At 29.8% G+C, this 23,324-nt stretch overlaps 1 protein-coding gene across 5 annotated transcripts in view; it reads left to right on the plus strand.

The window, feature by feature from the left end:
* Positions 1-23,324, plus strand: part of LOC127735392 (dynactin subunit 1-like) — a 69,641-nt gene that overhangs the window by 43,404 nt on the left and 2,913 nt on the right. For 4 of the 5 annotated variants that reach the window (XM_052245557.1, XM_052245556.1, XM_052245558.1 and 1 more), the window contains 17 exons: positions 618-671; positions 1,100-1,231; positions 2,839-2,922; positions 4,376-4,435; positions 4,874-4,976; positions 5,578-5,610; positions 11,888-11,987; positions 12,437-12,530; positions 13,277-13,405; positions 14,936-15,078; positions 15,544-15,677; positions 16,017-16,087; positions 16,713-16,784; positions 17,521-17,676; positions 19,450-19,507; positions 20,103-20,194; positions 20,691-20,786. In XM_052245557.1, coding sequence (XP_052101517.1) covers positions 618-671; positions 1,100-1,231; positions 2,839-2,922; positions 4,376-4,435; positions 4,874-4,976; positions 5,578-5,610; positions 11,888-11,987; positions 12,437-12,530; positions 13,277-13,405; positions 14,936-15,078; positions 15,544-15,677; positions 16,017-16,087; positions 16,713-16,784; positions 17,521-17,676; positions 19,450-19,507; positions 20,103-20,194; positions 20,691-20,786 — 1,611 coding nt within the window. The remainder of the gene's footprint in view (positions 1-617; positions 672-1,099; positions 1,232-2,838; positions 2,923-4,375; positions 4,436-4,873; positions 4,977-5,577; positions 5,611-11,887; positions 11,988-12,436; positions 12,531-13,276; positions 13,406-14,935; positions 15,079-15,543; positions 15,678-16,016; positions 16,088-16,712; positions 16,785-17,520; positions 17,677-19,449; positions 19,508-20,102; positions 20,195-20,690; positions 20,787-23,324) is intronic. The other variant, XM_052245559.1, reaches the window with a different exon arrangement.

Consider the following 23,324-nt stretch of genomic DNA (forward strand, 5'->3'; position numbering starts at 1 on the left):
GCTCAATAGTGATTAATAGTAATGTGTGTGTACTTTCAAATCTGTCAGACACCTTCTTCCTATACTTTGATTAAGAGTTGGGATATGCTTAGCACAACAACAAGTGCATTCGTATTGTGAGTATTATTAACCAGTCAAACAGTATTTTATACAGTAGAAAAGTAATAAAACAAATTCTAAAAGTATGTTGTATGTAAACAGATTTTGATTTTCCTATTGGAATACCTTTACTGAACTGTTGTTGTCTTGTTTAATCACTGTTCAATTTTCTTCTTATTAATACTGGTTGATAATGAATATTTTGGGGGATGTTTCATTAATATTTTTTTTTTAAATATTTTAAGAATTTTATTATCAATAGTAACATTTTAAAAGCCTTTGCAATGTGTTTATGCTTATTAATTTAAAATATTTTAATATGAACCATATTATGTGTTAAAAGTGTATGTATTTACACTTCATCATCTTAAAGTCAAGCATGGTAATTTCACTTCTTGGGTAAGTCTGTGCTTTTTGTTGACCTTGCATAAAATGGATGGACTTCTTGGACAAAATGAATTACTATCCAGCATTGTATAGTATATTTTATAGTTATTTTACATTATTTCTACTTGCAGTTAGATGAGACAGTCTCTTTAGATCTACTAGAGAAATCAATTGCATACTTCCAGGTAAATATTACTTACTTTCAGCACAAAGATAGTACAAAAGTGTAACATATAACACTGCTAAAATATCTTTGTGTACAAAATGTGAAAATCTGACCACATATTGTAGCTTAAAAATATATGGCAAATGAACCAGCCATTGAACAATCCTGTAATCCTTTATTGTTATATAATTAATTTTTATACTTTAGGTTGGTTGATCAATTGAATGAATTTATAAGGGTTTTATGCAACATTTTATAATTCCAATTTCTTGGTAATTAAGATTATAGGAAACTATCAACCAATTATAAATCAACGTAACTGACTGTACCAACAACTCTATAAATTTATTATATTAAGATATAACAGATTTATTCTTTTTGAAATGTTTTTTTAGTATGTCAATTTTCTTAATAATTTTTATCTTTGATATTGTTTTCTATTTTTAGCAACTTTACACTGTTCATCTGTCTTCAGAGAAAGTTGATTGTACTTCTATGATGGCAGATAAAATCAGACTGACAACCAATGCATGCGACTGTATATCTACTGATATTGCACGACTAAGAGTACTGCTTCAGGTAGAGAGATACATTAAGTATAACAAATGTTTTCAAATTTTATTGTTGAACATAAAAACAATTTTACAGTTTTTGCTGCTCAATATCATATTACTTATGTTGTCTAAAGACAATTTAAAGATATTTTATTTACGTTATGCACGGTGACTAATGCAGCCCAGTTTATTTTGTTTGGAGTGTATAAATTATCTTATTTACTAAAAAAAAATAGTTTAAAATAGTTTGAAACTTCAGGGTAATGCAGTCTCTTTTTGTCGAGCCTGCAAAATTTATTTTGCAAAAGCGAGACATAGCAATCCTAGATTCCATTGGCGGCGTCAACATTTAGGTTCAGTGTGTGGTTAAAAGTTTTTTTTAGACATCAATATCTTTGTCAAACCTACATGAAATTTTGACACAAAGCTTGTTTATGACCAAATTACAGTATCCAGATCAAAATTGGAAAATATTTATTTTCATTTTTCCATATTTATGCCCCACCTAGGGGCATTATGTTTTTCGGTCTCTGCGTCCGTTTGTCCGTCCATCTGTCCCGCTTCAGGTTAAAGTTTTTGGTCAAGGTAGTATTTGATGAAGTTGAAGTCCAATCAACTTGAAACTTCACATGTTCCCTATGATATGATCTTTCTAATTTTAATGCCAAATTAGAGTTTTGACCCCAATTTCATGGTCCACTGAACATCGGAAATGATAGTATGAGTGGGGCATCCGTGTACTATAGACACATTCTTGTTTTGTTATGAAACTTGGACAGAAGCAAATCTTCAAGACCAAGAAATAGCATCTAAATAAAAATCTTTAAATTTTTTTTGGAATTCTGTTTTTTACTGAAAAATGGACTAATTTAAGTCAACATTACAATTTTACACTGACAGCAGCAATCACAGGCGAAACACAGGGTTCTGCGGAACCCCTTATGATTTTTTTATTCTTTCAAACACATTTGTATGCGTATACAAAAATAGACAGGAAAGTATTGAAATCCTAGCTGTTTCCGAGTCTTGTTAGTGTTATGGGGACAAACTTACTTTTCTGATATGGTCAGTAATGGTCAATGCATTTAATAAATCGCACTTGAATTCTTGGATTTCTGTGCAGTCTTCCGTCCATCCATTTATCTGTCCTGTACTAGGTCAAAGTTTTTGGGTTAAGGTAGTTCACAATGAAGTTGTGGTCTTATCAACTTGAACCAAAGTATGCATATTACTTATGAACTGATCTTCTAAAAGTATATGTCAAATTTAATTCAAATTCAATGTGATAATGTGGAATAAGTACATTCTCAGGTTAAACATTTTTAAATAAAGTATCTTCCCATGAAGTTTTGGTCATATCAACTTGAAACTTAATACTGGTATACATGTTCATTGTTAGGTGAACTTTTAAGATTCCAAATTAATATTTAGACATCGATTTCATGGTTCACTGTACATGGACACATGATGTGGTGCAGTGCACCCATGGACCAGGTTGGGGCATCCATATTTTGATTAAAGAAGCTTATTGATAATTTACCACTAAGACACGAAAATTTTATGATGTTATATTATATTAATTGCATTTTGTTTCTTTCATCTTCTTAACATCTTTTCTTTATATGTTTACAGGCTGGACAGGAACAAACAGAAATATCTATCTTGATGAGGGATTTGGAAACATGTTGTAATGATACCAGAACTTGTGCAAGAAAGGTTGACTATTTGTAATATGTTTTAATAAAATCTCCTATTAACTTAATTTACCTTATGACTCATTCACAATTTTTTTTATTTAATTATTGAAAATTAAAACTTTTGGTTTCAGAAAGATTTACCTTGAATATTGTTTTGTAACAAATGCATTGTTCCATTTGAAAACACAAATGTGTTCAAAAAAAGTCTATATTCAGGGCTCAAGCTACAAGGCGACTAGGGCGAAGAAGTCGCTTTCCCGTCCGTCACTTCGCTTTGCCCGACCCCCAAAAGCGTAAACAAGTTGCCCTGTTGTTTACGATACTCGCTTTCAGTCGCTTTCGTCATCAGCAATATTCAATTTTTACCAAGTCAATGAAACCGCAATTTTCATTTTAAAGTAAAGAAATACAAGGCATAAACGATTTATTTTCTTCAAAAAAAGAGGTTAAAGCATTGATTTTTAAGCTCGTAGCATGTTATTTCAATGTAAAAACAATTTGTTATCACTTCCAGTACTTGTTACAAGAGCGTACATCAAATCATTCTAACTTTCGGCAAAATAAGTTATTACTTCATTAGAACTTGATGAAATTTGCCTGAAGTAAACTTGTTATCCATGTATTGCATTAATAACGTCATATTCCTTTCCAAATAGTATGTCAAACATCGTTTATTTTTGTAAATTTTTCTTCGTCCGACATTTAAATTATTGGGCATATTATTGAACAACTACGGATCGGAGTCTGGATTTCATCGGAAATGGACCCACTATGATCGAAATCCGAATTCTTGCGATAATGACTACGGACGCATGAATAGCACTGCTGACAGACAAAAATCGATCCCAAAAGGAAAAATTATGCATTCCACATGCATTAACATACTTTTTGTTAGATCTTCTTGATTAATGTATATATTTCCATGTATATGCATTGTTTCAATTTATAAGTTAAAGTTGCTCAACTCTGGGACTATTACACTAATAAAATTATATTATGTCCAAGCTTAACTGTTAAATTTATATATCTTTTTAATGAGAAATAATTAATTTCATGAACATGATAGCAGAGTAGTTTTTTTTAATTGAATTTTAATTTTTTTGATTGCCAGATATTTAATTGTTTTTTCTGACAAGAGAACTTATTTGATTGTGCAACTAGAAATGATAAAATTAAACAACTTTAAATTTGAACAGTTACCTTAATCATGTTAATTGTATACCCAGGTACAAATTGAACAATATAAAAAAGATAAGATACATATGGCCCTTAATGTATTATAGTAAAATCCAAACATTGTAGCCCCGCGAGCGAACAAGCACTTCTCTTTCAAATCTCACCACTTCTCCCTCTCAATTTCAAAAAAAGAAGTCACTTCTCCCTATGATTCTGAATTAGTGTGAGCCCTGATATTCTAGGCAAGGTCTGAGGGATTATTTTAGAATAAAAACAATATATGTATTTTTATGTAGATAAAGAGAAGACTACCACAGAAGCAAGGCCCGGCAACACCTTTAAACTTTGGAAAGGAGGTACAATTTATATAGTTTACAGTTTCAATCAGTTAATTCAGACTTTGTTTATTGACTTAAAAATGTTCAATGCTTTTAGTAAAGTTACTTGATACCATAGATTAGTTGATTCTAATGTGAGTTTATATTGAAGACACATAGTTTTACATCAAAATGAGAAAGAAGAATTAACTAAAAGGTGCAGATTTCTCACATAAGTACATAATAGCCTATATCATGTGTTGATGAATTTAAGAACTACTTTCTTCTATTAAACCACATCTCACCCTACAAATATGGATGAAATGTTAATAACATTGATTGAGGTTCTGCAGTTTGTGACTCAATATTAGTTTCTTTGACAATGTGAATAAACTCCCACTCTATTTTAACTTTCTACTGTATAAGATATTAGGATATTGTAAAAAATATTTCATGCCTTTGGTTATATTATTTCAGATACAAGCTTTATTGTCTGAAGCAGGAAAGAATATCACCCATATAGTTAGATCATTGCAATATACAGCTGCAGGGGCCATGCAACAAGCTGCTTTACTTACAGGTAAAATACACTTGTAGTTAGTCCTTAGTTGAATACAAACTTAACCAGGACTATTTAGTATGCATTTATCTATCTTCAGCTCATTGAATATATAAACAGGACTACATATAGTACTCATGGTCTTTGTGTTGTATACATGATCATTTATAAAATCAACAACAAATACACTGAGAGGTTTTTACATTTTTTTCAGTGAAAATATCCAGCATGATTATGATTTTATTACAATAAAACATAACTGCATACATATTTTTAACTGTAGTGGCTAGCGGCTATGATATTGAGTGGTAGGCATTATATTATCAATTAAACTTGCAATGATATTGACTAGAAGAAATTTATTTTCTATGAAACTTACTATAATGTTATAATTCATCACAACCATACCTGTGTGATACTTAAGTTTTGCAATTCATGAATATTGACCAAGTTTCATTATAAAATATAAAAATAACACTTGCATCATATTAGATTATGTTTTGAATACATGAACATATAATTGACATAACTCTCATACACAAGTTTTTATATAACAGACCAGAATTTTATTTGCCATTGTTGATTTTTGTTGCTATAATGTGTGAACCCTGCTTTCTACCAGGTGGAAGAATGGAAATAGAGAACCTCAAAAAGGGTAAAGGAATGATATATTGCTACTGAATGCTCCTCTAAAAACCATGACAACCTTTTCTCATAAAATTAAGAATCGAAGAGTGTCTTTTGTTCAATTAATTTATTGTTTGAAATCAGACAGAAATATTTCAAGACCCTCTTGATGCATTTCTTTAATCTGCTAAAGAAACTCACAGTTACTTGCAGAATTTGTCAATCAAGTTGATGTTTATGCAATAAACCTTGCAATTTGTATTTGCATCATTAACTTCTGCTCAATAGTTGGTATTTGTTTGGTACAACTATTTGATGTTATAAATTTTTTTTGTGGATATTTTCTTTCTTCTTATTTAAAGAAACTTTACAATAAAAGATAATAAAAGCATGGAGTATCCTCTTCTCCCACAGCATGGGTAACAAATTGACAAATTTAATAATTCCTTTTACATTTCTGTTTTTTATATTTCAATCAACTAACCTTCTATATTTAAACGAATCAACAAATTAATCTCAATTGAAGAGAATCAAGAAAGCATTCAGTGGCAATGTTTCCTTTTCATTTATGTACGAATCATGTGGGTTTGATTATTTTTGGCATGGCTTGTCCTTGCTTATGGCTTTAATTTTATTTTTCAGACATATACTTGCAGTCATATTACTTTTATCTTTTTTTTATATCATTTTATCTCATCTACATATATCTTATAAACCATTTAGCATCAGTTCATGTTGTGAAATAATATGAATTAGAAACCATAGCAAAAGTTAGAAACAGTATACAATAGGCACTCTTTTTAATTTACTAGATAAAAAAAAGAATAGTAATGATGTTAGATTTTGTTTTTGTTTTAGGTATGCAGATTTAATGTTTCTAAATTCTAGGATTGTTCTGTTGATGTCATATGTTTTTTTAGTAATTAAGGTTATTTTGAAGGAGATTATTGAAATGTTAACTCAAGTGAACTCGCTCACAAAATGAATAAAGTCTTTTGTACTTTATGTTAAGTTTGTGAGTGAAATGCAGAGTTAACAATTAATTAGTATGATTAACGGTTATTACTTATGATTTCAATGAAATGCACTAAAAGTTATGCCCTGATCGAATATTTCATGAACATGTAAAGAACTTTAGTGCTTGTGTTGGAATTCATGCTCATGACGTCATGAAAAGGTTTATACATTAGTAAATGTTTTGGTTGCCATGAATTCTCCAATGAAATAAGACAACATATAACATAGGAATTATTGTACAGCAAAATGGACTTCTGTGTGTAGTCAGATATTAGTGACTTTGTAAACATGTGTGAAGAACAGTCTCAATTTCTGTATGAAGCTTATTTGTTTCATAATGTTTCATAATGATTGAATACAGATTCGTAGAATACTTGTCATACTCTTCATTTCCAAATTAAAGAATTTCAACCAAAACATTATATTCTAAATAGTCCAACATTGTAATGTAAGCAGAAAAACCTTACATTGATTTTATATAAACAACATTTGTACTGTCTTCATACAGGTTAGAAAGGAGAGATAACTTTTGCATTTTGTCTCAACTTGACATAGTTGAAAAAGCGAGACTTAGGCATGCTGTTTCTGGTGGCAGCAGTGACTGCCTCAACAATGTATAAGTTTGTGATTAAGTCAGTTTAAGGGGAACTACTAGTGTTAGGTCAATGATATTTGCTATGCAGTTGTAGTAGCATTGGCACACGTCCTTTCCTTGGAGATTATTTGGCCCCTCCCCCTTAGTCATGGTATAATGACTTTGACGTTTTATGGTAAACTGTTGTCCGTCCATCCATCCTCAACACTTCAAACGATAACTCATTAAGGCTTTCACTAATTTATGAAACTTTGGTGAATCATTTAAATCCATTGACGTAAACTCCCTTGCATTTTTTATTAATTTTAGAATTTATGTTTTGAGTTGTGGGATTTTATTCATACAAAGATTGGGGATTATCTAGTTTTCTGACTATAACTCAAAAATGCTTTGAGCAATTTTCATGAAACTTTGTTGAATTATTATATATATTGACATAAGTTCCCTTTCAATTTTTGAAAATTTCTGATTTTACTTTTTGGACTATTGGGACTTTTTTCATAAAAAAAAAGGGGGGATTTACCAGTTTTTGGGCAATAACGCAAAAACGCTTTGAGCAGTTTTCATGAAACTTTTTTGACTTGTTTATACAATGTATCTATTGAAATAAGCTCCCATTTGTTTTTTTTATAAATTTCTGATATAACATTGCTGAGTTATGGAATTTTATTTGTTGAGAAGTTGTTGAAAAGTTGTTGAAAATCACAGTATTTCTAGTTGATTATATAAATTCATTTGAAGCATAAAGGCTAGCTTAAAGGGGGACGGGCTATCATGCGCTCATGGGGCAGCTCTTTATTGCTTATGTAAGTCAGTTGGTTGCAATTCATTTCTCATTAATGTTTATATAAAAATAAGAAGATGTGGTATGATTGCCAATCTGACAACTATGAAGTGGATTTTAAAAGCAATTAATAATGTCCTCTTTAAACAAGTAGGTCAAATACTGATGGACAACTTTTGGTGTGGAGGACATTAAATGATTGAGAGTAATCATTAATATGCACATTTTAAGTCTTTGAATCTTTGCCCACATTTTAATTAATTTCAAGTACCAAAATATTATATACTTCAGAATAATATCAGCAGTATATATTCATGAATGTATTTGCTTTAATGTACATTAAATACCCAATTATCTGCTTGTAATAGATACAGTAGCATTATCATGGAGGCTCAATTGGCTTATACCTCGGGGTAATTTGTGCTGCTTTTACATAATATTGGTTTATTTGAAAATTTACAGCTTACAGTATTAATAAGAGGCAATTAACTGTTGACAGCTCAAAAAATTAATGTCTGTTTTAGCTTGAATGTTCCGGTTTATTCCTTGAATGCCAACATCCTTTGATCTACCGACAATTTACCTGTAAAATTATGTTGGCGTTCGAGGAATAGGTGTTAGTAGTTATCACATCAAATGTGCATGCTTATCAAAACAATCATACTAATTAAACAGATAGGTAAATTACAGGTAGCTAAATCTTGTTCATGTTTGTCAAGTTGTTGAAAATCGTTTTTTGCTGTTACTGCTTGAACAAATATGGATTCTCTTAAAATGAAACTGAAAAGTGTTGCATCACAAAGTCAACATGTGCATATTGATAGGAATTCAAGTTTGCACAAATTCTACAATAGACTCTTTGGACTTTGATGTTTTTTTTTTCAATATTTCTATAGTTGTGTGTGCTGTAATATCCTCCAATATTACTTGATGGAATTTCTTGAAACTTTGTATCTCGTGTTAGACATGTTAGATTACTATGTTTCATTTTGTTCTGTTGTTCAGGATAGTTTTCTTGGTTATAATATTACACCCTTTTTTATTGTAAGTGATTCATAATATATTGTTTAGGTGTTTGTTATGTTCGCAACTCATCGGAATTCTTGTTACCCTATTTTATGGATTTTCTTGAAACTTTGTAGAGTTGTGGAAGATATTTTCTTACTTTTTTCATAGCATAAAAAGAAGAAGAAAAATCAATTTTGAATAACATATTATTTATTTGTACACAGAGCACACAGAAAACAATACATATAACATAAGCAAATATTTAGCCGATTGGCAAAAAGCACTACATATGTGATCTGATAACAGTTGTTGAATAGTTTATACATGCACTTTTCACATTTAACAGTATTACAAGTGAAGCATATGTCTCCCCGTTTAGTCTTTACTCTGTACTTGTAGTTGTTGTAGACCAAGTTTTCTTTGCCAAGACGATTCTCAACAAACTATATTTAACTGTGCATTAGCCATACTTGAAAAGTGAATGACATGACTTGCCTATCCTCCCCTTTTATGTGCATATTATTGTCTTGGACCTGTGCTCACTCAGTGTTTGCTTGGACTGTGATCATACTCATGCTCATCCAGTTTCCAGCTTGGAAGTTATCAAATTTAATTAATTATTTCTTATGATTTTTAAAGTTTAATTAATTGTTCAATTGAAAATTTCATATAGTTCATATTAACTTATAAAATATTTAAAATGATGTGGAATTAAATAAATCTCTTATATTCAGAATCTTTTTTTTTAGTTTGAAATAATTGTATTTAACTAAAATTTCTTTAATATTCCTAATATGTCTTATGTTAATAAACATTTCCATTCCCAAAATATCTTTTTTTTTTTAATAAAAAGTAATAAAAATGTTTTAATTTGCTTTATTTCTTTAAAATTCATAAATATTTCAACCCCAAAATCTACTATTTTTTCTTATCAAAATGTGATAAAATGTTGCAATTTTCTCAAGTTCACTAATTATTTTTATCAGTTAAATACTTATAAAAACATTTAGATAGTTATAAAAACACCTATTGTTATTATATAAACATCTATTGATATATTTTTGTTGGCGTTCAAGGAATAGGTAACATATAAAATGTTGGCATTCGAGGAAGATACCAATGTTCCAGAGGGTTTATGTAAGCTACTGTAATCACCTGGAAAAATAACATTGTCATTGGTCATCTATTCTATGTGTTATTTGTCCATGGACATTTTGAATATGTTTTCTTCTACTCAAAATCCTCTTTACCAAATGGATTTTTTTCTGTCCACTTTCAGATTGATACTCAATGACCTTCTTAATCATTATCAAAAATAGAAAATTATATAGATATAAAAAAAACACCAATACATTGGTTAAAAAATTATTGTGGTTGGTCATCCCAATTACACTCAGACACAAAATAAAATTATGTTTTGCTTTCAGAATTATTGTTGATCACAAATTAAAGAACAGAAAATTGACAAAAACATAAATTAAAAAATTCTGACACTTTTTTTAAGTAAAAATCGCAGGCAAACTTTTGGGAAACTATAAACTAATATTGTATTTTTAAAAAATTTTGATGTGAGGACTTTTCAATGTCTAGAATGCATTGTAAAATGCTGTGAAATCCAAATAATGAACTGTTCGACGTTTTAAATGCTCCTTCTAAAACCAGAAAAAACAGACATGAAATAACATGATATTTGATCATTTCTTATATGACTGATCTTTTAATTTATCATCAAACATGACTGCCTATGAGTATGTGTTTTCAAGGAGAAAATTTGACCATAAAATCAATAAATTTCTGATTTTTTTAAAGAACTTACAACCAGACATTAGGTCAAAGTTAAAAAAAAAAGCCAGCAAAAGAAAAAATTGCTTCTGTAAATGATTCTAAATAGAGATAATGTTTAATGAAATGAAATGCTATCAAACATTTCTTAAAATAAAACATATGAGGAGGAGATGTAAACACAGACAGTTCGTTATAGTTTATAAAGCCTGTTGGGAACAAACGTTTCTGATATGGTTTATGGTTGTGTTCTATGTTAGAATAATGTTATGTTGGTTGGTACCCCATGCATATTAACTTATAAAATTAAGTTTTATTGTGTTAGTGTTAGGCTTAAAAGCCTCATGATTGATACACAATCCCTGGAGTCTCTAGTTGAGTTGGAAATTGTTTATAAATAGTGATTCAAAATTTTAGATTTCCTTATGTAAACTTTTTTCATATCTGTATAAGAAAGAAATATTTTATGGAATGAATGATAAGCTGTGATAGCTTTAAATGTACAGGCATATTGCTTTTAAAAGTATTTTGTCTGTTTGGTAAGCTTAACTGTTAATCAAATTGTTTACATTGAACTTGGTATGATAGTGATGATTTGTAAGATAACATCTTAATATAGAATAGAATGTTTTCTTTATATGTATCTAATACTGGCATGAATATTGAAATGAGTGGTGTGATACTTAAACTTTTTTTTCTGTTCAATTATTGTAACTGTAAACTGGACGTAATACTATACAGCAGATTAAGTGGTATTAAAAGTGTCATGTTTTAAATGATAATGTAAACTGGTAATGAATCCAAATTGTGTTGAATGTACCCATCAAGAAGGGGAAAGATTGATGGTAAAACATTTTTCTTGCTTCTAACAAAGTTATTGAAGACATTTTATAAAAGAAAAAATAATGTTTATTGTTCCTGTTTAGGGCCTTTGATCGGCACACATACATATGTAGACATATATTTGTATAATTGCCTAAATTTTTCAGTGTAGAAAGATTTTCCTTAGTGAATAACCATATAAATTTTGCATTATTTGAAAAGTCTGAAAAATTCTGACAAGTCACATTAATTGTTTACGTCTTTGAATAATATTTCCTTTATATGAATTGTTTACAGATTCTGAAGGACTACTACCTAAAAAGATAGAAGAAATGGCTTACCAAGCTACAGACAAAGTATATGGTAAAGAAGATAATGGACCATATGATACTTTAAGGTACATTATATAGTGGAAGAAATGCTCAACCAAAAAGACCCTCTGACTGGTCAAATTTCAATGCTTTGCTTCAAATTACTATCTGATATTATTATGTATACACTTAAGAAATTGTGTTTATTGTGTTCCATCACCTTTATGCAGCAGAATTTTGACGTAAACTATTGTAAGAATAGTTATTTATTCTTTAAATTGGGCTGTTATGTGAAAGAGTACAAAATGTCAGTAATTGATAATTTTTTTTATATCATATAAATGACAATGACAGCTATAAAAATCCAGTGATAGAAAGTGGCATAAACTTCTTATAATAGATGATAGATAATAACTCACAACTATCCAGTTCCAGAAAGAAAAATAGACAGAAACCCCACAAAAAAGTTTTGGCTGCTACTGTTCTTTGTTGGTGATAAAGCAATTTACTGTAATTAGAGTTTGATTGTTTACAGAAAGTCATTTGGTATGGTCGTAGGAGCTATGAACAAGTTAGCAAACGCTATGGAGAATGGAGAATATGATTTTGATGGAACACATGAGAAAATGGTATGATTGTTTTCATTTATAGCACTGGTCATTTATCTATTTATTTTCTTGCAGGTGGGCAGTCCTGTTAGGATTATTTCAGAATCTATTTAAAACTATTTAAAGCTAATGAAATCTAAAATTCTCTGGCAGAACTGGAAAAATTGAGGGGAAGTCTCTTGAATGAAGTATTTTGATTTCAACAGCTAGCTATTTGATAACATTTATCTGTAACAAAGTAAATAGATACTTGACAAATTACAAGAAAAATGGTTACACTGAAGACTTAATGTAAAAACAGAATACTTATAAAAATCCATGTGAAGAATTGTTTAATTAGTTCAAAAACATATTTATTATGTCAATATATTATAAGAAAATTGTTTTTAAACATGGTTATTAAAATCATTTTTAAAATCAGCTGTTACATACCTTGAAAATTGTAATCAAAACTTGCAAGTAATTAAGTCACAAACAGACCTAAAATATTCCCTAGGATCAAAAGGGAACAACATTTTTATTCACTTACATCACAATAACAACACATGACCATATGATTTATAATTGGAGAAGTAAGATTTAGTACTTTATCGGTTGAAGATGACTGTTAGAGGTAAATTTGAGGAATTTTTTATATTGTTATATTGTAAGTACAAATTAATCCTTCCAGTTATTTGTTAAAATTGATTCATCAAATATGATTAATGAATAATGTATTATATTAATAATAAAATTTCTAATTACTAATTTTATTTGTTATTTTATAGCCACTTGCCCCGGTGAAAGTGAGAGCAGATATGTTAAGGACACAAATTGCTGACATTGAATTGATGAAACACAGAATGGCAACAAAAGATGAAGAGATTGTAGAACTAAAGAAAAAACTTCTCATGAAGGTACTTTGTGCTATAAAGAAATAACTGTAGATTAACATCTTATCATTGTTTATGTTAACTCTCACACCAGTAAGTGCATCCTTTTGTCGAAATAATTGGAACTTTTAGTTTACATATAACATAAATTTTCTGGAACTGAGAAACTTTTTTTTATTTCTGATCAACTGAAATGCATGTTAAGGCCAATTAAAATTAATTGATAGATTTTCATCCCTGCCTGCCCCGATTTTTTTTATTTTAAAAAAATTTACGATTTCCAGATTTTGTTCATTTCCGTTACCGGTAGCCGCCGATAATTCCATTTCATTCAAAACTTCCTTTTTTCAAATTTCGGTTTCATATTTCTTTGAGTAATATAAGACAAGTCGATATATTCTTCTGCTTAATGATGACAACATTATCTTCTGAGGATATAGATTGATTACTAGAAGGGCATTAAATATTCGTGTTACGAGTAATAGGTGGTGTTCAAGAACGCTAATCGCGGTATGTTACAAATTTCAGTGATTAGAAAACTGTGGATTTTTTTTATCTATACAATGACTTTATGTCAGGAAATTTGGATTTTGAATGATATCCAAAGCGAAAGAATCATGGAACACATTGCTACAAAAACATGACTGGAATAAAGTAACTGACACAAGCACGAACTTGTGCAATTTATGACCGTATATTGAATACAAAGAGTCGGCCAACGTACAAAATGTATTATAGCAAGACCTTAGATTTAACCCAAGGCTGTCGTTTTTGTTGACAAACAGCAAACACCCTCTGTCCCAAGCCTCTCAATAGAGTCATTTAACAACTTCTTTTTGGTTCAGTTCATGTTTTACATTGCAATTAAATTTGCACCTTGCATAAGAATCTTAAAAGCATCATCCCTAGTATTTTCAACACAGTTTGAGTTTTCATTTCACTCTGTACTCATCATATTTGTGTTGCATACCAATGCATATGCTTCATTTTATGGGCACTACAAATCATAGCTTAGAAAGCAAAATAAATTTGATCTAGGTAGTCTAAAAGAGAACATTTCTCCACGTTTTTGCTATTTACTAAAAATAGGTTTTTAAAACAGCAATTACATGTAAAACAGTGGTTGCCAATCAGAAATACGAATTCAAGAATCGAAAAATAATGTAGAATTCCTAACATATACATGATATAAGCTTATTATTACCATGAACAACACGTTACAAAAGGGTATAGGAGGAAATAAAAAATAAAAAATAAAATCCTCCCACCCGCCCCATTTTAAAAAAAAATCTGGAAGAAAATCTACTAATTAATTTTAGTTGGCCTAATGAAGTAAAATTCAACGTATAAAGAACACATGAAACTGAATTTTATGCAGTTTTTCGAACAATTTTCATAGAAAGTTGAAATATCTTCAGAGTTGCTCATTGTGATCCAGAAATTTTTCACAGATGAAATATAAACTTTTTTTAAACAGATTTTTGATCAAGTATATGTATTTCTTACAAAAGTTGAGAAATATCTGACATAATTTATATTTTCTTCTATCAATAGCAAGAAGAACTTAGCAGTCAACAAATTAGATTAGGACTGCTAGAGAAGAAGGTTGAAAATGCTACAAGGGACAGTGATGACCGTACTGATCAAATGCAGAGAAAAATGGATGATCAACTGGCACAGTTTAAGAAAAAAGAGAAGTATGATAAATAATTATTATGTATTGCTGATGTTGTTAGAATGATGTCAACCTGAGAGCTGATTTAGTTGTAAATATACATAAAGATTTAATTGAAACAATTTCTTATAAATAGTTCCCACATATTATATAGTTTGGTAACAAAGTATAAAAGTCATTTAAAGGAAAGTTCTTTTTTTCAGATGGTACAAAATATGCATTTTAAATGTATGGAAGCTATTTGGTTTAAATACTTTTTTAAATACCAGCGACTCTTTTCACAAATTAAAATTAAATTCACAGATTAAAATTGATCGTAAGTTATACTGAAATGTATTTTTACTCTTAAGATTTTTTGTGAAAAAAGTCGCTGGTACTAGAATTTTCCTATGTATGGCCATTGCTTAAAAAAATTGTCCTAGAAATAGTATGAAAATTCAAGAAAAACATGGAGGTTGAAAATACTCATACTTTTTAATGTTTGCAGACAATATGAAGAGACATTGGATTCATTACAAGCTGACATTGATGCCCTAGAACAAGAGAAATATGAATTGAAAGAAAGATTGAAGGTGTTGTCCAAAAAGTCATTACTGGAGGGTATATCAAGACAAGCTTCAGGTATTTTATGCCTTCACTTTATTATTCGTGTATTGTATATATAACTTGATGTTTTAGACTATATGAGATATAAAAAATCACACAAAAATATAAATCAAACAAAAATCAAAGAAACATCATGCTCACTGCTGTTCTTGAGTGGATTAATAATTGTTATGAATGGATTAATATGGTAGAATCTTTATAAATATTTATGATGAATATTATTATTGACTAACAATTACATGCTTCTTTAGAGTGGGAGTTGTAAAATATAGACATATGAAATTTGTTGTTTTATTTTGCGTATATTTAGATGGTTTATCAGTACAACACATCATCTTTGTTTTCTTTTTTCAGCTACTAGTCCATTATCACCAATGGGAGGCATGCCAACATCAATGCAAGAATCACCAGTCCTTCAACAACAGGTAAGATTTACATTCCATGGTCAAATATGAAGTAGTAGTTTTGAATATGTAAATTAATGTCATAACTAATATCACAGGTAACCAGATCTGAAAGGAAAAGAAAAATTTCTGATGCTATAAATAGCTAAGATTTCTGTTTTACCCATAATATTTTATACAGATTTTAGTTTCACTAGTTAATTTTAATGCAACAGAGTATATTATTTTGTTATTTTGTTAGTTTTTAGTGATATAAAGCGTTTAACTTATCACATTTGCCATGCATTCACTAAGGAAGCTTCTCTTATATTTGAAACTGATGTTAAACAGGTCATATGCATTGATTACATTTAAATGTTACAACAAATGGTTAGGTATCAGTAAAATTGACTATGTTAACATATTTAAGTGTTGTTAACCATGTGTGTTGTGGTGACATTTTGTTCAAAACAACAATTTGCTTTTATTTAATAAAGGTCTGGTATTAAGTCAAAACATATATTGGAAAAAAATAATATTAAAGTCTCACTGCAGATATTAATGATCATTTGTAAAAAAAACAGGTTTGATTATAAACTTTCCATAATATTGATAAGGATATTCTTTTAGGGTATTTATATTGATGTTTTCAAATTTCCCATTGCAGATTGTCACTTTGAAAGAAGCATTGAAGTTTACAAAGAATGAGAATATACGATTGCAAGCTGATCAAATGAAGGTACTTTAAACAAAGATTTTACTACTCTTCCCTGTCGACTCGGAGATATATTTGTCAAATTTTTTAAATATAAAGTATCAGCAATATTGAGATTTTATTTAAATTGAATGAAAAAACTAACAATTATACATGAAATTTGTTAGAATTACACCTAAATTTTGTTTTCAGTTGTCAATTCATTTGGGATGGGGATGACTTTATTTTTTTATATAATCAAAAAACAGTTTAATGATACATCTTAATGTTTCTTGTTCCTAAAAGAATTTTGTTTTGATAGCAGATTTTTCTGTTAGAATTTACTCTGAACATGTCTAGACTTAGGTTTAAAGCTTTACGTATTGTTATAGAAGCTTGTCTGTTGTTGACATGTATGATGACCTCTTGGTGTCTTTTTTTAATGTCTTTAATATCTCATTGACATGTACTCCTTATCTCTTTTAATTCATATTTATCTGGTTAATAGAATTATGTAAAGATTCTTAGGTTATAGGAGTACACAAAATGATGATAATTGTGAAATGATATTGGATTGTTTCAGCATTGAAAATTAAGCTGAAGCTAAATTTTCTGCACTTGCAGAACTTTCAATCTATTTCCTATGGCATACCGAGTTTGTCAGCTTTACATTCATGTTCATTGCCTCAATATGGCTTTTTTGTGCTGCTGGGGCATAAAAAACAAACAGTCAATCAATAATTGGCTTAATAATTTACAATATATTTTTTTTTTTCAACAGGAGAAAATGGCCAAATTACCTCCCTTGAGAGTACCAAAGCGAGCTCCATGGATGAATAGACATAAAGAACCAGATAAACCTAGAGAGATTCCAGATGGCTTCCCTGGTGCTGCTGACTTAAAAAACCTTGTAAAACAAACAGTAGAGTTACAAAACGTAAATATGTTGCATATGTTTTTCTGATATTATCTGGATATTTGTCCCCCACAAAATGCTTTGCGGGGACATGGAAATATCGGGCGTCCGTCTGCTGGTCTTGTTAGTGCTCTCAGGTGTACAATTCTTGCCAGATTTTTATGAAACTTATATCGTAGGTTTATATCAGCAATGTCTTGGACGAGTTCGAAAAACAGTGCCAACAATTATTTTTAAAAGAGTTATGCTCCTTGGAAATTTTGATTATTTGGAAAATTGCATCGTTAGCGCTCTCATGTGTAATTTTATGTAACTTATATCATAGGTTTATATCAGCAAGGTCTTGGACGAGTTCGAAAATCATTGCCAATCAATTATTTTTAAAAGAGTTATGCCCCCTGGAAATATTTATTTTATGGAAAATTGCCTTATGAGCGCTCTTATGTGTACAATTCTTGCCAGATTTTTATGAAATTTATATTATAAGTTTATATCATCAATGTTTTTGATGAGATTGAAAATCAGTGCTGATCAATTATTTTTCAAAGAGTTATGCCCTTGGAAATATTGATTATATTGAAAATTGCGTTGTTAGCACTCTCATGTGTACAATTCTTGCCAGATTTTTATGAAATTTATATTATAGGTTTATATCATCAATTTCTCAGACAAATTTGAAAATTGGTGCTGATCAATTATTTTTAAAAGAGTTATGTCCCTTGGAAATATTGATTATATGGAAATTGCATTGTTAGCTCTCTCATGTGTTCAATTCTTGCCAAAATTTTATGAAACTTATATCATAGGTTTATATCAGCAATGCTTTTGACACTCTCTTAAATAAGTGCTGCTCAAATATTTTTAATGAGTTATGCCCTTGGAAAAGTTGATTATAATGGAAATGGCATTGCATTTGCTCTTAAGCCTTCATTTCTCTAAGATATTTTTAAATTGTTTTAAAGAACCAAAAAAAAGTACTTTTTTTAGTTATTGCCCTTGGATAGATAAAATATGTGCAACACGCTGGACATTGGAACTCTGTATTTTTATTATATCTATTATCAGTTTGTTATTAGTTTACCTATAGAGTTATTTCACGTCTTTTAGTTATACTCTGAACTAAATCAATTCTCTACATAATGTTCATGTGTTATAATGTATTCTGTTGAGATGTTTGTTATATCTTTCTATTGTTTGATTAAACCTATGAAAAATATATCTTGAGCACTAGCAAATTTGACTTTAAAAGAGAAAATGCATAAGATTGCATGCTTCAGGGAAAGCAAAGTATGGTTGAAGTGCTTTCAATCACCATGTCCAACTTTTAATATAGCTGCCAGTGCATTGATATTTTTGTCCCTGAAACAACACATGGACCAGATAGCCTGATTATTTACTGGCACACATTGTTGTTGGATAGTCTATATCATCTTAAAATTATACTGCCTCCATTATAAATATCATACATTTTTATACTGTAAATGCAGAAATTATTGCATGCATTTATTATTGCAATTTTTGAAGAATGGACAAAAATGTGAGATTTATTATTGCGATTTCAGGAAAATCTACAAACAGATGTATGTAACAAATTCAAATTGCAACTTCTTAATATTGCTATACTCACCCACTCGCATTATTGACATTAATAAAAAAAAACTTGCAATAATTTCTACATTTACAGTATACATGGAGCCACTCATTATAACAGATTTTTGAGAAAAATATATTTATTTTTACTTTTAAGCACGAAATGTATATTTTAATATTATTGTTCTTTATTTCCTTTTACAGGAAGTAAATAATTTGTGTTCTCATCCAAGAGTTGTTGATATCACAAAGCGTAAACCAGGTATGTTTTTTATTCTATGTGAAATCTTAAATTATTATATTGCATTTAAAATACATAAGATGCAATTTAAAGACACATGTTCATTGTCATATAATTACATTACATGTATGTTTCATTATAATACGTTATTTTGATTGGCTAGCAGCAATCTCGCGTCATTCTGAAATTAACTTTCATTTCAATTATGAAATGTTATGTTCATGATGACAAGAGCTTCCACAATAAAGTGCACAGGTAAATAAAAGAAGAACTTGATAGAAATCCTAGCAAAAAAAACTTAATTATAAGTATTGAATGCTTCTTTTAGTAATTTTATAGGGTTGTAAAAGCTTTGACCGTGCGCACATTTTTAATCCAATTTAAACATCAGAAACTGTCTTCTAATTTCCTTTGAATATAAATCATGATAAATTGTATTTAAATTGTTTTACATGCTATTCAAGCTCAAGTTGACACCCTTAAACACCTTTTTGCAATTATGGATGAAAAACTTTTTAAAAATCACTAAGTCTATCTGCAAAAATATATGACCGAAAACTTCCATAAATATCATGGTTTTGAAATTATTTTGATATCACTGGTTACTTTGTTGTAGGTTTAGAACCAGCCTCACAGAGTGTAGATCCTGTTAAAGAATTGATAGCAAGAACAACATTACTGACATTACTGGAGAAAAAGATGCAAGAGGTAGTATCATAGCATACTGAAAAAGAAAACATTTAGGCAGAACTATAATCTTTTGAAATCATTGGAGAGGGAAAAAAAGAGTTAATTTTTGCAGTTAAAATCATTTATAGTTTTAAGCTAACATATTTACAAGTGGGAATTTCTGTTATACTTTTTTAACAGCTGTTTTAAAATATTCTGAAAACAACTATTACTGTGATAAATCTAATATATGCAAGTAGAAAAATAAAACCAAAGAACAAATCTTTGCAAATATTTCAAAAAATGGATCTTCTTTATACAAAAAAAAGCATTATCAATGTTAGAAAATAGCAAAAAAATAAAATGCTGTAAGGTAGACTTGAAGAGGCTAAATGCAATAAAAATTCTGTGACTATAAGTTTGGTTACAATATACATGTAATATGTTGAAACCAAAGTTGTCCCTGTTGAGTTCAGATAAAGTCACCTGAAGCAAGCTGTTTCACATGCTATTTTACAATGTTATTTATTTACAGTTACAAGCCAATATAACAACAGTACAAGCTGCTAACAGACCAGGAGGACAAGTCAGAGCAGATTTCTCTACATTTCCTACTCCACAGTTTGCTAAGGTGACAATTTTTAATGATTTTTTTATGCCCCACTGTAGGGGAGGGGGCATTAAGTTTTACCCTTGTCCGTCCATATGTCCCAAAGTTGGTTTCAGTTCTCTAACTTTAGTTTGCCTCAACCAAATGTTATGAAACTTATACAAAATGCTTATTACCACAAAACACAGATCAAGTTTGAATTTTGGTGGCGTCACTTTAACCGTTCTAGAGTTATGCCCCTTTACAAATGGAAAAATTGCTGAATTTTTCGTTTCCGTTCTCTATCTTTAGTTTGCCTCAACCAAATGTTATGAAACTTATAAACAATGCTTATTACCACAAAACACAGATCAAGTTTGAATTTTGGTGGAGTCACTTTAACCGTTCTAGAGTTATGCCCTTTACAAAGGAAAAATTGCTGAATATTTTCGTTTCCGTTCTCTAACTTAAGTACGTCTCAACCAAATGATATGAAACTTATACACAATACTTATTACCACAAAATACAGATCAAGTTTGAATTTTGGTGGTGTAACTTATACTGTTCTAGAGTTATGCCCCTTTACAAATGGAAAAATTGCTGAATTTTTCATTTCCATTCTCTAACTTAAGTTTGCCTCAACCAAATGTTATGAAATTATACACAATACTTATTACCACAAAACTCAGATCAAGTACAAATTTGGGTAGCGTCACTTTTACCGTTATTCAGTTATGTCCCTTTATAACTTTATATGATATGCAAACAGGGGCATCATCTGTGTCCCATTGACACATTCCCCAATTATTTTAAATTCACTTGATAGTCCTTGAATATATAAAGGCAACAGTAGTATACCTCTGTTCAAAAGTCATAAATCGATTAAGAGAAAACAAATTCGGTTTACAAACTAAAACAGAGGGAAACACATCAACTTTAAGAGGAAAACAACGGAACAACAGAAACACTGAACTGCAATAAAAACAAACGCCAACATACATAGAAACAGACTATTTGACAACAACTGCCATATTCCTGACTTGGTACAGGACATTTTAAGAAAAAATGGTGGGTTGAACTTGGTTTTATGGCTAGCCAAACCTCCCGCTTATATGGCAATGTTAAAAAATATCGCTTTATTGACAACACTACAATATAAAGCATATTAATTTCAATATAGTTTTATATAAGAAAAATACATTTATTAAAGCAGTGAATAAAATGATAATTATGAGATGAATATTGTGGAGAGTTTATTCTGCTGATCCTGTTAATTTTTTGCCATCATGTTGAATCAGTGATCTAATTTTTCTTTTGAATTCTCCCATTGAGGTAATACTTTGGAAAACCATGTGAAATCTAGATTTTCTTTATATTTCTTTTTTAGCTCACCTGGCCCGAAGGTGCCAGTGATCTTTTCTCATTAAATTGTACAAAAATCTTCTTCTTTGAAACTACTGATCCAAATGTAACCAAACTTGGCCACAATCATCATTAGGGTATCTATTTTAAAAAATTTGTCCGATGATCCAGCCAGCCAACCAAATTGGCCATCATGGCTAAACATAGAACATAGAGGTAAAATGCAAGTTTGTCTATTATCTTGAAAACCACTATAAGTAGAGAAAATCTGATAGGGCAAAAATGTTTGGAATGATGAGATCTGCCTTTTGTCCATTTATTTCGAAACTGTCAAGATGACTTTTTATAGGAGTTATTCTAATATGACGTTCTTCAAACACTTTGAGTACACACCCGTGGTAAAATATGAATATATTGTTTGGGCTGTTCTGATCATACTCCCACGTCGTATGCTTTTTTATGAATGAGCTACTCGAAGTCATTGAACGATGACGTAAGAATATAAGCATTTTACAGGAAAATGCACACTATTGTGAAACTGAAAGTCATCAAAACAAGGAAACATAAACAAACGATGATAAAATGTGTTATAAGCCAATCATTTTTACATATAAGTAAGATTATCATTTAAATCTAAACCTATCTAAATACGTTATTGTAAATAGTTTAAGCATGTCACTAGTTCAGTTTGCTCCGTTCTTTTACATCAATATATTAGTGTGTTTATTTATGGTAACAGCAAATATTTGCCTTCACCTAGAGCGCTTTGATCCAAAAGAATTGCCGTTTTTGTCCTATTAGAATAGAAATAATTCATGGGGGCTTGAATTTATACTGATTTTACCACGGGTTTGCCCTTTATGCCGATATTTTACCCCTAGCATAAAGGGCCAACCCTTGGTAAAATCAGTATAAATTCAAGCCCCCATGAATTCTTAATTGCCCTTAAAAGACATTTTTCCCAACTATTTAAAATTTTGCCTATTGTCTTGAAAATTATAATAGATAGAGAGAAACTTTATTTAGCAAAAATGATCAGCAAGATAAGTGCTACAAATAAGTCAGTGTGGTTGAAATCGTCTGATAACCCCTTATTAGAGTTATTGCCCTTTAATGACGATTTTTACTAATTTTTTGCGTTTTGCCTTATATCTGAAAAAGTTTAATAGATAGATAGAAATTTAAGTAGGCAAAAATGATCAGCAAGACAAGATCAA

The sequence above is a fragment of the Mytilus californianus genome, unplaced genomic scaffold (assembly GCF_021869535.1).
Source record: "Mytilus californianus isolate M0D057914Y unplaced genomic scaffold, xbMytCali1.0.p SCAF_3, whole genome shotgun sequence".
NCBI classification, from domain to species: Eukaryota; Metazoa; Mollusca; class Bivalvia; order Mytilida; family Mytilidae; genus Mytilus; species Mytilus californianus.